At 47.3% G+C, this 16,748-nt stretch overlaps 1 protein-coding gene across 1 annotated transcript in view; it reads left to right on the top strand.

The window, feature by feature from the left end:
* Positions 1-7,164: 7,164 nt before the first annotated feature.
* The window catches only part of LOC149342801 (acetyl-coenzyme A synthetase-like), a 66,270-nt gene continuing 56,686 nt past the window's right edge, over positions 7,165-16,748 (top strand). The window contains exon 1 of the mRNA XM_089545266.1: positions 7,165-7,780. Within this exon, the coding sequence (XP_089401392.1) occupies positions 7,443-7,780 (338 nt within the window). The 5' untranslated portion in view covers positions 7,165-7,442. The remainder of the gene's footprint in view (positions 7,781-16,748) is intronic.

Consider the following 16,748-nt stretch of genomic DNA (forward strand, 5'->3'; position numbering starts at 1 on the left):
AGTTTTAAAAGTTTTACTGCCAACGGTTTACTGTCCGCGAACTTCTTTCTTCTTGTGTTGTGTGCATGACCCGGCTGTCAGCGCTTGCAAATGCGTTCTACGTCGCTTGCTAGCAATCTTTAATTTCTATATGACTTTTGTTTGTTTGTTGGTTTGTTTGTCTGTTTGTTTGTTTTTTGCATTGACACCCAGCTTAGGGGGGGGGGGGATTTTCCTGTATGTAGATGCTGTCGTCGTATAGCATGTTGTAAATTTTGACTCCTAAGTCCATCTCAGCGTCAATTAGTATGTTGTGTAAGTGCCCTAAGGATGTGAGTTCTTTTAAGAATGTGGTTTGTGTGGCTATAAGATCTATGAAGGGAGAAAGGGAGGCTGATTCATGTTAACGCTCTTAAAAGATGCGGCTGTCGCTATCAGCTATCGAACAAATGGCTCTCGCTGTCATATCTTCAGCCCGTAAGAAGGACTTAAAGTTTTCTTTTTTCTTCTACCTTTTTTTATCTACATGTTGGAAGATAAGAAACACGGAACTGAAAGATTCTCTCCAACTTTCGCCCTTGTTGACTTAGTTTCAGCGATACAAAGTAAGTACTAGTTAATGCGAAAATAGTTGCACATTGCATAATCTATTTTCCTAACTGTTGTTGTATTGAACTTCGCAACCAGACAATTTTATAACTATAGCTCTGTAGATGGCACTCATTCCCCTATCTGGCTGAATGCAGCTGGAGGCTTCTGGGCTGAAAACCGCATCCCGTAAAGTTTTGATGTCGACGGTAGGCAGCGACTAGCAGTGGTAAGGGTGGGGTATGATTGGTTCCGCATTATTGCTTATTGCACGCTACTCAGACACTCACACACGCGACGGACAAGGAAAAAGCCGATGTGCACACGCGAAGCGTGAATTCACAACTATTTACAAGAAACGCGTTTTAATGAAACTTTATGCATTATTTGTTCGGGTTATATTTGTCGCAATGCATGTTAGCGCACTTTCTCTGTCTATTTATTCAATTCTTATTGGGTCTGTTTCGAGATATGTCAGTGGAATGGAAAGGTCGCTAATACAGTTTTCAGACACAGCCTCATAACTTTCGTATAATTCTCTAATCTCACATACCTTTCCTTTCTTTTTCGTGTCCTAATATTTTCATAGCCCGGCTAGCGCAGTCAGCAGAGCATGAATCCAGCTCTTCTGGCTCGGAGACTAACCAGCCGCTGCTGCGATTCAGGGAAATTATAACGCATTATAACGACATCCACCGCCTTTTCCCGGCCCCTGCAAAGGGGCTGAGTAAGACGGAGGAGCGAACTTTAAGGCGCCTGCAGACGGGTACTCTACTCTGTCCTGCAATCTTAAAGCATTACGATCCTAACACGGATGGGCGATGCCCGCACTGTGGGGATACCTGTGATATCTTCCACATGGTGTGGGCATGTACTCAAAATCCCCACCTCCCCCCTTCCCCTACCCCTTCCAGAGAGGCATGGGAGACTGCCCTCCTCAACTGCTCCTCGCTTGAGTCCCAAAGGGCTCTGGTGAAACGGGCGAGAGACGGGGCATTGTCATGCGGTGCCCCGGACTAGGGACGCCGACCATGTAGCGGGGCCACTCTGTGGCTCCCAAATTCTATTTCAGTAATTAAAAGTTTTCACCACCACCATGAATCTCATTGTCGTGAGTTCGAACCCCGCGTTAAAAAACTGCATGCTTGGTTTTTCACGCCGTAATTTTTCCGTGACTCCATCCTCATTAAAACTGCTAGTTCAAAAAACCTAGTGTGATAAGTATTTGAGTGCGCATGGTCTGTATAGAACCCTGGCCTTGAGACACTTACTAATCAATTAAAATCGGCCCCGAATTTCACCGTGTGCTATATACATTTTTCCTTACTTCCAACGCAGCTGCAGTGAAGAGTACTTTGAACCTTCCTATTTTTTGCTTACGTCAGAAACTCTAGCGAATGCTAACTTTTGATAAGATTTATTATCCCAATCTGCACCTAAAACGGGATATCCTTTCTGAGACATGATTAATATCAGGCCGCACAAATCGGCATAGGCCAGGCATTTTTTTTAACTCTTTTGTTTCATCGACGGCCAGCAACTGGAACCAAAACCGAAAGAAAACAAAGCGTGGAACAATGACACAGGAAGGAAGAGGAACACACAAGCGCTGATTTACAACTGAAAGTATATTTCAGAACAAGGCGTATAAGCAGCCAGCAGAGAGGAATGTAAACATATGGAGTGCTGTGTCATCGCCGGGGTCAGTGTAGTCTTGCATCTTTTTGCACGCGCTCTTTTCTTTCGGTACGCAATACCGAATAGCCAGACATCTTGCTTTTATGACTGCAGTCACTGGCCCACCTCAGCGGTAGACATTACTGGCACCTGTGTATTTGAAACTGCCGCTGAAAACCGTGCATTTTTTTTTGTTAATCTGCCGTGTTCCTTCGAGCGATCATAGATTTAGCTTCGATTTTAGTGCTTTGTTGTTGTATTATGTATTGTGCTTTACTGCGTTACGATTTTAATTATTGTTTATTGCACTTTCTTGTAATGCCCCCTGGGAATTTGAAGGATTGTAATGAATTAGTAATACTTCTTTCTCCGAGCTTTCAATGGACCCGAGTAGAAAGTCATGCGTTACCAGAGTCGCTGGGTACACAGTCTACTCAAATCTTCCGGAATGTTGACTTATTCTTTTTTTTATTATTTGAGATGTTTGCCATTCGACATAATGAGAAGGGGAGAGAAAGTTAGAAGGAGTGTAAACAAACATCGCTTAAAAAATGGCATAAGTTCTCCATAAAGCGATTACCATGAGTCCACTTGCGACAGCCACGTGCAACGTCTCATCGCAGGCCTACCTACCTTAGTATTTACATATGCGTCTGATTAACCTATGCAACACTTTGCCCACGTGATTGGAATTTTGTTAATTAAGCATGTGTCGCCTTTGACATATTTTTAGTGCGCGTTATCACAGTTAAGCTTGCTTGCCTGATTTTAATTATTGCTTGCTCTTTTACGCATAGTGGTTAGCTTTAGAGGCGCTGTGAACACCTCTGGAACACCGTAACTGCCGCAGTATTTATTAATAAATGGGCTATTTTGCGAATATAAAGCAATAGGACCAGATGCAAATTCTTTACTGGTTCCCTTCTTTCAGCACTCTTACACCGTGCTATGTTTTTTTTAACGCTTTTTCTCACACTAACACAGAAAAATCATTTAGGATGTGCGCGTTCGTTTGCAAAATTTCATCCTTGTCCGTCCGCCGTGCGAGTGTCTGAGTATAGCGCACAGTAAGCAATACTGCGCAAGGTCGCCTTGTGATTGGCCGGCGGTTTTGAGCTCAACCCTGCCCACTGTCGCTGTTGGATAACGCGCGGGAGCGCACGAACAGATCAGCTTCGCTGGCCAGTGCACGAGAGCACTATGCTATCGCCGCCGCCTATCACGCCTGGTGTTAAACTGCAACACAGTCTCGTGCTGTGCATTGCACATCGATGTCTTCATCAGCTTCCACCTGCGGCGCGAACACATCAGATGAGCTTGACCCCGATCAGAGCTTGTCCTAGAGTTTAATATTGTCACCAGATGTGCAGACGACCCAGAAAAGTGAAACCATGAGCCAATGAGGCTAAACACATGTTCTAGCACATCTATTCGGTTTAACTTAAAACCCTACCATTTGTTTGCGCTATCATATATTGCGGTGACGTAATCGCGAACTAAAGAAGCGTTGATTATGAGGCTCTTTCTCCAAATGTTTCTTAAGAGCGAAGAAGCTCGGTTATGACGTCATCGTGATGAGAAATCGCATTTCCGCTACCCTTGCAAACACCCTGCAGCGAGTCGTCGAATGCCGCCAAACAACGCTGCGCGGGCTTCGGCTTCAGCAGCGTTGGTTTTCTTCCTAAAATGTACTGCCGCTGTATGACGTCATCATCGGGCCCCTATGCGGCGGTTTGCGTTGCGGAGAAGCCTAAACGCTGTAGCGGCTTTATTTGCCGATTACGTACTCATTTCGAATGGCTGTACAGAAGGGCTACGCAGTATTCTCCTGCAAGTTTCGCATTGTATTCCTTTAAACAAATCGAATTGTAAGAAAGTGGTAGGGGTTTAACGTAGTAAGGAGTAGACGTACGAAACCGTGTGTTCATTCTTCAATTGGTAGGGACAGTTAAGCTCTTAAGGGTACGACGCGAGACCTTTAGTGGGTTAATGCCCACTTATGCAGAATTGGTCATTATCTACTTAACATTCATAGATCGCGGCGAGTCCTCATACCTCCACCAGCGCAGTGGCACAGCGGTTAGGCGATGCGCAACTGCATTGGCAGGTGGCTGTTTCTATCACAGTCACCGGTAGGGATAGTGCGACCCATGTTGCTGTCGCGACTCATTATTAATTTAACTGCCACCTTCTAGGTAAGGTTGTGATGACGCCACAAGGTTACGTGACCTAGGTGGCGCGACGTCCTCCTCCCATTCGCTACAGCTGGCCCGACGGTCCTCCGAACTTACCCGAGATTACCCGAGTAACTAGGGTAAGGTAGGGTAGCTCGGAGCACAAGACAAAATGAAGAGATTCTTTTTCGAGGTTGATACGTCTGTGGTAGTTCAATTAACGCGCTGTAATTTCAACGCTTGTCCAAGTCCAGCTACCGATAAATCGCACCGGTTCACAGCGGCGAAAATTGAAACGCAGTGTCCGAAAAGTTATTTGTTTACGAGCGACTGCTCTTAATGACTTCCTCGTATATGCACGTGTCTCAAACTAAGACCTTCTTGCATGCCCAGTGCCAACAATCTTTTCACGCGTTGACATTTTCGCATTCGTCGTATTAAATCGAAAACCGACAAAACTTCCTCCGTCCCCGCAAGGTCAAGCGTCTCAGTTTCCTCAACGCTTGTTTGGCCGACAATTCACCATATGGCTGCCTCACTTGCGCTGTCACGCCTACGCACGCGCGATTATTCAGCTCAAGAACTTCCGTGTTGTTTGAGCTAATGTGCCGTGATTACACTGGCACAGGGGAAATATTAACGAGACAGAAATGAAAAAGCAAATGAAACAGAGAATAAAACGCGGCTGACGCCCAACCACGCTTTCGACCGCCTATGTCGGGAAGAAAAAGCTTGCCCAGGAAAAGATACGCCAGAGTTACATAGCCGCATAAAGTTCGGGACAGACGCAATAAGTACGCCAAGATACCAGTAGGTTCTTTTTTTTTTTTTCCTTGTGTCCGCAGGCAGCGCTTGGTTTTTCTTTCGTCTGCCGACAAGGCGACGCGAGGACCTTGTGCTCACCGCGCACATAAATAATTCGCATCCCCGCCCGCGTCATCGACTATACGACAGAGGAAGCAGAGTGTGTCTTGAATGGCAGGGAGAACGATGCAGCTCCTATACGCGACACTCCTCTCGAATCTAAAGTACCGGCAGTCGGTCGTACATTAGCGCGTCATGCATTAGGAGACCCCCTGGTGGTCTTCGTTTACAACGACAGAATACCTCGCTCTTTTTTTTTTCTGCGGTGATGAGCGAAAAAAAAAAATGTTCCCACAAATGAAATGTTTCTGAAGACAAAAACAGGATTTGCTCTCTCTTTTTTTTTTGCGTTCTTATGCGCTCTGAACCTGCGATGAGCGTCAACTGTACACGACTCCGCGGTTAATTTTTCGAGCCGAGAGTTGCGCGCATTTGTTCAGCTGCAGAACTTTGCGGAGCAATTCCGTTGCAGCGGAAACAGGAGAACTATAGAGGGCGATGATCGCTGGGACACCTGCGATCCGGCGAACGGTTAGGTCGCATGTGCCGAATTCCAGGAATAAAGAATAAAGGAGAAATAGGGGGAGAGGGAGAGAAGCATCACTTGTGGGCACGTCGGTGAAGGTCGCCACGATCTATTATGTTTCCGTCTGGCCGGTAAATAATTGCTTAAATGCAGTCACGTGGTACCTGTCGTCTTTAGTGTAACCACGCAAACTTAGACTTAGCTTAGAGAAGTCACGCAAACTGAGGAAGCGAGAGATTCCTGCGAGATTGCTCACAAGTTATGCAGCTGCCTGTTTCAGTACACCGTATACATGTGCCGATATACGAGATACCGTCAGCAAAGTGGACCGTGAATTCTTCGCCTTGTTATTCAGGAAGGCTGACTTTTGTTCAGTGCGCATTATAGATTCATTCATTCATTCATTTACGGCACTGCCCGTCTGTGATCTAGACCTTAACAGGTGGGTATCTTGCGCAGCAGATTTAACAAGCGAATGTAAGATTGGTGAAAGCAGCTCTGCAAAAAGACAAAAATTAAAACAGATGCATTTCTCACGACCACAGAAAGCTGATATCTGTTCAGGGCTGTGATGCCACCACTTTATTCGATGAAACTGTGCACAGTCAGTGGTAGCACCTGACTACCGAGAAAGGCTGTAAACGTAGCAGAAAATCCGGGGAAAGAGAGGCGACGTGACACGGCACGCTTCATTCTTTACTCCGACGTAACGTTTCAGTGAGCTCTGCCTATGCATCCCCGTAAGCACAAAAAGACTGCGAGGATGCGTCGCTAGAAAGGAAATGCACCCAGGACCTTTATTCGTTGCACAGAAGACATAAATCGCTACGGTAGCGTCGTTCCTTCTCGAAGCTTCGCTTCCAAAACTGACTTTCGAGCGAGAGTGCGGGAAGCTTGTCACCTCCTTATCGGCGACCGCAGTCATCTCCAGGCGTCGCATACTGACGTCGCTTATGTAAGCTGCTTACTGCAACAACGAGTTCTTAATTCCGACCGAGTGCCCACCGGTTGGGTCTTCAATCTTGATCAGAGAGAGAGAGAGGCGAGAGGAAGAGAGCGAGAGCGCACACGTCGGCGTCGGCGTCGTCGTGTACGCGTTCGACAAACAGCACCAATGCGGACGATCCTCCTCCACGTCAGCTGACGACATCCGCCGCGGATCCCGGTTAATGTTCTCCGCTTGATTGTTTTCTTTTACCGGCGACAATGAGGCGTGCTGAACCTCGTAGCGCGACCTTTCCGTGGTTGACCACCGAGACAGGCGCCCTCGCCCCAACTCTCGCTGTTCCTTCTCCCCCTCAGATCGTCTCCCTCTCCCCTCGGCAGGGCTGCTTGTCCACAGCAGGCGCGCGCACACGGCACACACTGCAGCAGCGCTAAAAGGGGGGAAACAGCTTTTCAGTGAGCGCCTATCTCCGGGGTCGCTCAGTGGCCAACACGCACGCACACACCTTCCTCCCTCCCTCGCCCTCGGCGTGGCACAAGGGCCCGTTCTTTATCACGGCGCGAAATCCAACACCGGCTCGATTCAGGTCCGGCGCGCTGGCAGTCTCGGGCCTGCGCTGCACACAGCCTCTGGGACCGGGCGGCCGCCTCCTGTGGACGAGCCTCGCGCGGCCCCTATCTCCAGCGCCATGAGCATCCACGGCCCGGAACAGGAGCAGGAGGGCGAGCAGCCCTCGCTGCACCACCACCACCTGCAGCAGCACGAGTACCATGTCTCGTCTATGGCACAGTACCAGCGCATGTACCGCGAGTCCGTGGAGGACCCGGCCTCCTTCTGGGGCAAGCTGGCCCAGAAGCTCGACTGGAAGGTGCCGCCCAGCGCCGACCGCTTCCTGGCGTACAACTTCGATCCACGCGCGGGACCCGTGCGGCTCATGTGGATGCAGGGAGCCGTCACCAACGCCTGCTACAACGTGCTCGACCGTCACGTCCTGGCCGGACATGGGGACAAGGTGGCGTACTACTGGTGAGCGTGCGCTGTGTCCTGGCGCCTTCGGCTATGGTTGGTGCTGGCACATGCGCGACCACTGGCGGCGTCTTCGTTACTGAACCAATGCCGCGACGGTTCTGCAAATGTACTTCCGGCCGCGCAATGTCGGCGAATGTAGCAAAGAAATAGCCTAAACTGGACTCTCTGTCCGAAGGAACTCTTCCGGAAGAGGTCAGGTTACCACAGGCATCAACTAAATCGGCATACGGAGGATCCAGTCGTACTAGTTTGGCAGGCGCGCGATTTCACTGTTCGCGCGCACTACATTTTAAGGCCAGTGTCGGAGATCAGTAATTGAAAAACAAAAGCAGAGGAGGAAAGAAAGAATAATATGGAAGAATAAAAAAGATGGATTTTTAGGGGCCCAAGCAATACCTCGGCTATTAGGCAAGCTGTAGCGCAACGCTCTTGGTTAATTTCGATCCCTTGTGGCTTTCTAACGTGCAGGAATAGCCAGACAATTCAGTATTTTGACTGCCCCTGCCCCCGCAATCGAATACACTGCCTGAATGCCAACATGATCCAATTCCAAACAAAAGTGCATAAAAATATTACAGCCCTCATCCTCGAATCGGCTTCCTTTATGAGTCGTTGTTGTGCTCTTCCAAATATGTGATAGTCACCGATTAACTTTAGCGCTTCGATTTATTCGAGTCCAGTATGCAGATGAATCTGAAGCCGTATTTTGACCGGTGGCTATATAGACATACTCAAATGCGCAGCGCTGGCAGACGACGGATGAAGAGAGGAAGTCAGGACGAGACACACAGTTGCGATATATAGACATGTAGGTGTGCAAATGAAAGCCGTCTTTATTGGACTGAATATGACAGACCAATTCAGGGAGGCCTTCATATACGGCGTGCCCCAGAGCCCACGTGCGGGTTGAGGGCATTAAACCCCGCATACTTCATATCACGACCATCAGCAGTCTAGAATCGATGATGCACGGACAACACACGTGGAGGCAGTGGAAAGAAGAAAAGAAACGATTTATGCTGTTTACTGGATTTGTAAAAGTTTTTTTGTTCTTTGTGTAAAGCTTGTTGTTACAGCGGGATAATGCACCTGATAGCAGATGTTGAGTATCGTACAAGCACACGCAGCACAAAGCGATTAGATAGCGCGCCCAACTGGAGACCTACAGCAACTCTTTGCACATATACTAGGATGTTAGAGAGCAGTACAACGAAGGTAGGAAGAGGAGGCAAGTAGCGAGAAAGTTTGACATGTTTGCCGAAAAGAGCTTCCCATCCAAGTTCGTATCATCAGAAGAGCTTTCTAATCTGCCGCTTTGGAGCTGACGATCCTTGTGGCGTGTCATCTTAGGTCATCAACAATACGTCAATCGTTTTCAAGTGGAACTGCTTGGGCCGCGTCAAGATGGCGCGGTCTAAGGAACCGCATCTATCTTTTGTCGTTGGCACAGCCTACGTCACCAGACTAGGCTGTGCCATTATCGAGTTAATTAACGTTGTCTTTAAATGAATGAATGAACCAATCAGTAAATCAATCAGTCTGTTCCATTATTATTGTCTTTGTGATTTCACAGTCGAAATGTCAGTCCTTAATTTTGATTTTAATGACATTCAATGCAGCTCTGTTACCATATTGTTATCTGATTGTAAGTGTTCTCTTTCAATGGCCTGCTCCATACTTGTGCATTACATTAAATAAATTATATTACCATTACAGCAACACTGATCGCTAACCATTCATCAAAATTTCACGCAGAGATTACACAAGCTATATTGAGGTCAGGCTTGGCTTTATAATATTTCAAGAAATGCTTCGGCGCGGCAGACAAGGACAAAACGTAGAATAACACCACAGAGCGCCATGGCGCTCTGTGGTGTTATTCTACGTTTTGTCCTTGTCTGCCGCGCCGAAGCATTTCTTGAAATATGTGTGACCAACTGGCCTACAAAACAACCCTTCTTGGCTTTATAATGTGAGGAGAGAATCAGCCATAACTTTCGTACCACTAATATTAATTGCACAGTCTTCCAAGAATTACGTAATCGGCAACAAGAGCTAGGGCATCTAAAAATCCAGTAAGCAATAATTGAGTATACAGTACTTCTTGAAATCAAAGCTGCTGAAGCACCACAATATGCGTTTATAGCGAAGGTGGCTAACCTGAGACGCAGACACGCAGGTTGACTTCACAGCGCGAAACGTACAAGGACGAAAAACACGAAGTGACAGGGACAAGCGCCTACTACCAACTGGTTTTGTTGAAGCTTACGGACGGTGATTTTATAGCATGCCATCAACATGTGCAACCAATCTGCCATAAAATGGCAAAAGGCTAAACATTTTTTTTTTTTGTCAACCTGGATGATGGCAACAGGTTGTCGGCCCACTATTGGAAATGGATGACTTCAGTGTGGTCCTATGTAGAACCGGCCATGCCAATACATTTTCAATACTTTCATTCTGGGGATGCGCCTTCTATTTAAGTTCAAGAGATCAGGTATGCATTCCTAGCAAGAACTTAAATGAAATGCGTGTTCGAACAATAATGGCTGCAACTGCATGACCCAAGTGTCATCCTTGAAGACAATAACACAAAACACGGCACTGCGTTGTTGGTCGCAGCATCGATAAGAAAACACAGATTTCACCCTCGTAAGGAGCAGCGCATTATACACCTGTTCATTTGTTGATTTGCCGTCAAACTAAGAGGCATGGAGCGCTAAAGAGAAACTATTTGTCTTTCCTGCTGCAAATGTTGGGGCCGAGCATTGTTCCATCCGATTCACCGCGGCACACATGCACGAAACGATAGAGTGAACAAGTGCTCACTTCTTTTTGTACCTCCTTGCTTTTTTTTTTTGTTTCCTTTCTTTTCGGCAGTCTGCAACGTCGACGTTCGACGATGCTGCAGTTGCTTTGCGCAGCAAAGCACACGCGCGTATGTATGCGCACTCTGACCCAGATAAGAACCGTCGTGTAGTGAGCCAACAAATTCCGCTTGTCACAGAGCGTCGCCGTGCTTTTGACGCGAGCAGCTGCTCGGCGTCTGACGGCTAAAGAGAACCTGGTACATCGCAGCGCGCGCGGCTTGTATACAGAAAAAAAAAATGAGCCTGTTTGTTCCAGCAGGTTGGAATGACCGGCGCATAAGGGTGGGCTTACCGGCTAATACCTTTGAAAGTCTTACTTTGTCGTAACCCTCACGGCGTGACGGCGTTTTACTACGAGGATGTTTCGCATCACTAGGTCCTTAATTGTCTCTCTTGGCTAACGCGGTTTCCTCGTCTCTGGGACTTTTCTTGGCACTGCCGGATTGCTGGAAGCTAATGGAGCAGGTCGGAAAATACGGGCCACACACGCCATTAGAAGCTAATCACTCGTCAGTGTGCTGCGTCTCTTCTATCTTCATCCTCGAAGACGTTCCGCTGAATGTGTTCTAGTCCACGCTCTCGCATGGAATTACCAGTCCATGGTGGGACTTTCGCATACATGACTAAAATGGGACATGAATTACTCAGCGATACAAAGAAACACTTAAAGGTACCATTAAGTGATAGTTACTGAAGTTATGAAGACAGCAGGAAAGATGAGTATTTCATCACTCAACATCGCACCTCAAAAATGTTTAAGCTAGCTTCTTTAACACCGAAGATATCGGTGATTTAAAATTAATGCTGCACCTCACCCTTCTCCATTTATGCATCCCGGTGCGCCAGACAAAAAAAAAAAATAAACAGGCAGGGACTTCACCTCTCCGCGCCCCATTCATCCTCATCCGGCTTACGCCAACGTGGTACGCCCAATTAGAAGGCTCGCCCAGATTGCCCACTGACGTCATCCGGGTAGGGGCACGGTGTGGTGTCGCTATAGTCGGTTGCGAGCTACCACGAGCACTAATTTTTAAAAATCATTTGTAAATTATAGAGTCCACGCAGAGCCTTTAAACTTCACTCGAATACTCAATAAGATCTCCCCTCAGTTTGTTCAACAAGATCAGTTTGTTGCAGTACCTCTCCGTCCATCGAAAAAAATACGACGAATGCTTACTCAGAAACGTAGGCACAACAGACAACTTGCTAGGAGTGCAGTCTAAATTACCTCTAGAACATGCCTTGCTACGTTCCCGTGATACCTGTCCTTTTCCTCATAAATAGTGAAGAAAGCCGATGCCCGTCTGACTCTCCATAACTCTTGCGAGGGATCGGTGTTCCCGAAGTTATTCCTCCCAATAGTTTAAAGAGGGCGAATGCGTTTTATTGATCACGAAGAGCATATTCAATCAACAGCGCATGTAATTAAAGAAAAAGGTAAAAGTGCACCGATTGTGGAGGACAGTGCTCAAGGAGCACTGCCTGATAGACTTTATTTATTTTTTATTTATCATTCATCGCGGCGCCGGATATGGGAGGGTTGACATGAGATATAGGGGACATGGTCACAATAAGTACAAGCTTTCATGACCCTAGATACACGTTGGACGCCAATTTCTGCTGCACACGCACAACTATACCATGTTAAGTGTGAATACAGGGTCTGTTCTGAAAGTAGTAGGACTGGTTTTTTCCTGGGCGAACGGGTGGACCAGAGGCGGTCTGCGCGTGCAGGATCGTTGAAGGGGGATATTGGGAATGCTGGGGAAAATCGGCAGTCGGCTTTCGGCTGTTGAAGAGAGGAGGTCGCTTGCACTGCGAACCCCTGTCGAAACGTCTCGTCACGCAGAATCGTCGAACGTTTACTGCATCAGCGATACGGGATCAAATTTTGAGTAAATCTCGGTAAAACGGGCAAAGAGACTAACAACATGATTAAGGAGGCCTACGGTGACGCTTCCATGGGTAGATCAGGTGTTTTTGAGTGGCACAAGCTTTTCCGAGAAGGTAAGGAAAGAGTGGAGGAAGACGACCACTCCAGTCGCCCTTCGACCAGCAAGACCAAGGAAAATGTGTAGCGAGTGGAACATTTACTTAACAGTGATCGTAGAATGAGTATCAGAATGATTGATGATGACTTGAGCATTCCTCAAACCCAAGTTTTTGAGATCGTGAAAGAAAACTTATCCGTGATGAAAGCGTGCTCGAAGTTGGTGCCGGGAGTGTTGTCAGAGGAGGAAAAGGCCAACCGGTAGGATCTTCTTCATCATGTGAATGAGGACCCCGATTTTATGCCCAGCACAAGGCGGCAACGCTGCCTGAGCCCCCCTAGAGCCTCGACTTGGTCCCGGCAGACTTTTTTCTATTCCCGAGAATAAAATCGACGCTCGAGGGGAAACATAACGGATCGGTAGAGGTGGTTCAACAGGCCGTGACGAGGGAGCTAAACAGCATTCCGGTCCAGGCCTTCCTGGAGGCTCACGAAAACTGTAAAACACCTTGAAAAATTGTAATCGTTTGTACTATTCTCTTGAATAAATTTTGTTTAAAAAAATGAGTCCTACTACTTTCAGAACAGACCATGTATGTACTTCACTGTAACACAACCATGCGCTTAACGGAGGAAATAGTTTTTTTTTCTCTCTCTCTCGAAAACTTCCTATCAAATCTATTTCTCCAAAGCCAGGTTTCAAGTAGCGAGATTTCTTACTACGTTATTATCACGAGCTATCTTTCTTCAAGACGAAAACGAAATTACCAAATAACCTGGCATCTCAATTTCTATGTTCCTCTCGGAACGGTGGCTGATACAGTGAGGCATTAATTTGATACCCCCCTCCCCCTCTGTATTACACGGCACCGGCGCCATGCAAGCGATGTTTCAGCAGCTAAATAATATTATCGTTGTTGTTTTGGTCCCGCACACAACAGAAGTGAAAGCTGATAAAAATTCGTACCGATGGGCGCTCGCTGGACTGGCGGGTGCGTTGATGCGCTATTTACAAAAAAATTTTAGACAGTCTACAGATTGGCCATAGACATCTGTCTATAAAGTCTACATACTCGCTACAGACAAATCCTAGAGAACCGTCTATAGGCAATACAAATGCTATAGACAGTCTATAGATAATCTAGAGACTTATGGTCATACAATTTTAGTACACTTTTGTCTATAGACAGTTTATAGACTATGAATAGAGAAGAAATATCTATACGAAGCCAATAGTGTCTATAAGAATCTATATACTGTCTATAAACCATTTTTATAAGGGCAAGTAGGCAACGTCTCTCGTAAAACACTGCTTATGGATATAGTGAAATCATAATCGTAATGAAAAAAAATTGGTGCCCCGTAAACGTAATTTAAATGAGACTGAACTGAGTGAGTACGAATTCGATTTATTCAATTTTTATTCATGGCACATGTAAGAGGTACAAGAAGAGAGTCTAATAAATGCAGATGGAAATCCTAAGTCCAGAGACTCAGAAGGGGACCTCATGTTCATAGTAAATACAATGAGTATGTCCGGTGTCCGCGAGTGTCAGTTCACTCCATAGGAAATGAGTATATGTAGCAGTCAGTCTTTCAGTCAGAGTAAAAATCTGACTCACAAAGCGAACACGAAATGTAGAAAAGTACGCAGATTTAATTCAGATGTTGCAGTATTATGCAGTTTCTTGATATCGCACTGTAATGAATTTCACAAACAGATTGCGTTGAAATAAGTTGTGAGTTTACCATAATTCTCGGTGCTTGAGATGGATGTGGATTCTTATGGGATGCTAAGACGCCGCGGCGGCTCAGTCGTTGTGGCGCTCGGCTGCTGACCCGAAAGACAGGGGTTCGATCCCGGCCGCGGCTGTCGAATTTCCATGAAGGCGAAATTCTAGAGGCCCGTGTACTGTGCGATGTGAGTGCACGTTAAAAAACCCCAGGTGGTCGAAATTTCCGGAGCCCTTCACTATGGCGTTCCTCATAGCCTGAGTCGCTTTGGGACGTTAAACCCCCATAACACATAAATATTATGGGATGTTAAACGTGCTGAATTAGATCTAGGTAGCTGACTAATACTAGCTGCTCCATTCCAATTAACTCTAAGTTTTAAAATTCACGAAGCGATCAAGACGCGAAAAGAAAAAAAAAGAAAAATGGCTAGGGAGCATATGAGCCACATAAGGTAAAATTTCTCGATAAAACCCATAGTTGAGGCCTAATATGACATCAAACGGCTGGACTCTTTCCGGGAACTTCGGTCTCGGGGGTACCACCACTGACGCCCTCACGTCGGGTTGGACAACTCCGCAGCTATAGCCGGTCGTGGCCGATGTCCCACGCGCATTTCTCACTGCTTGCGAAGAAAGCAGCCAAGGATAACGGCCTCGACGCGCGTAACGCCAGCGAAGCAGATACAAGTGTCAGAATGCACACAGATTAGGCACCGCACGAGGCACTGTTTAACTCTTTCTGGCACGACGGAAGCCTGAGCCAGCGCATCATCCTGACAGCAACACAGAGCAGATAAAAAAAAAAACTAAAACGGAGAAGCGAGGACAGCACCGGAAAGGAAGAGAAAACTAAATTCTTGTTTTTGGAACCCTTCCGAGGGCAGCAGCAGGGAGTAGAACGCGTCGTGCCTTGAATCAAGAGGCGTTGACCGGCTCGCCTTATCTCGCCAGACGCGCGGGGAAGATCTCCACGGCAAAAGCTCTTTTAGTGGTCAAGGCGCCGACCGCTGATATCAATGCTGCCGGGTTCCGAGTAAGCACTTGCGTCTGCCACACACACACGATCGCCGTGCCGTCACAACAAAAGATCTGCTCAGCGCGAACGTGACCACGGCTGAGGCGTCTCCCGGTTCCTATCGGTGGAAGCCGTAGTACAGTGGTGGCGTCATGGCTCCTTGTCTATACACTGTGTGCCATGGAGGATCCGGGTGCACGCTCCCGATGTTTATTTCTCGTTGTACGCTTGCGTTAACGTAGCGGTCACGTACCCTTCGCGACCATCGGCAGCTTGTATTCCCTGTTCGAACAGGGTGTTCCACTCATAGTTCGTCAGTTAACATCTAGCATCGGAAGCCGTTGCAAGTTTACTTCTGCTCGTGCGCGCGCGCGCGTGCGGGCGCCCACACACACGCACACACACGCACACAGAAAAGAATAATGAGGCATTTACGACATCATCCAAGGTTAGTGCTAGCGACAGGCGAACATGCGCCGATGCGGAAGGCGAACATTATGAGCGAACGAAGCGCGCTGTATAAGTCACTCGAGTACTCACGATGAACACTGGAACTGCGCTGTGCGGAAAGAAAAACAGCAGAGTGCATGACTTACAAAGTAGTAAGCTCAAGTGGGGCAAACACGGTGGGAGACGAAGACAATGCAACGGACCTTGGTACATTCGCGCCTACAGCGCTAGCTGTTAGTGCGAGGGTTCCCGGGCAAAGCGTGTCGTCGTTGTTGTAGTTGTAGCCGAAAAACATCGAAGCGGTCGAGCATAGCTGGGAGTTCAGGAAGGGGGCAGGACGGGCACACCTCACGAGTGCCACCCAACGGGTGGACGATCACGTGACCATGTGCAAATAATCCTTGTCGTTCCTTGAAAAGCCTTATGTTCTTATCGGTTTCCCGTCCGTACATCTAAGCACTACAGCGTGACCCCTCACTGACATCCCGCACGGGCTGCATCTGTCTGTACGTTATACTGTGTCTCGATGGCCAGCGTCGTTTTCAGGGTAGACACGGCTGTCGACGGCGACATGTTGGGTCCCACTCTCCCGTTCTGCTGCATTGAGCTCAGTGCGGCGGCGGCCCCTATCGAAAAGAAAATTCTCGTTACCGCACGAAATTCCGCAGATTTCGTTTTCTGCCAAGACGGGATGATACCAGAGATTGTTTAAAGAGTGAATCGGAGTGAGGTACGCTGAAGTATATCATCTTTCGCCGCTAATCAGCCAAGGAAGTCGGCGTCTGTGAACAGTCGTTGCTATCTTACGACGGATGTAGCGTATTCCAGTGTCGTCTCTTGACCCGGATGCTCTAATTACGATTACTTCTCCAACAATCAGGATTACTTATTTCTAGCTGCAGTT

The sequence above is a fragment of the Amblyomma mixtum genome, chromosome 5, assembly GCF_055824585.1.
Source record: "Amblyomma mixtum isolate Tamu chromosome 5, ASM5582458v1, whole genome shotgun sequence".
Taxonomy (NCBI): domain Eukaryota; kingdom Metazoa; phylum Arthropoda; class Arachnida; order Ixodida; family Ixodidae; genus Amblyomma; species Amblyomma mixtum.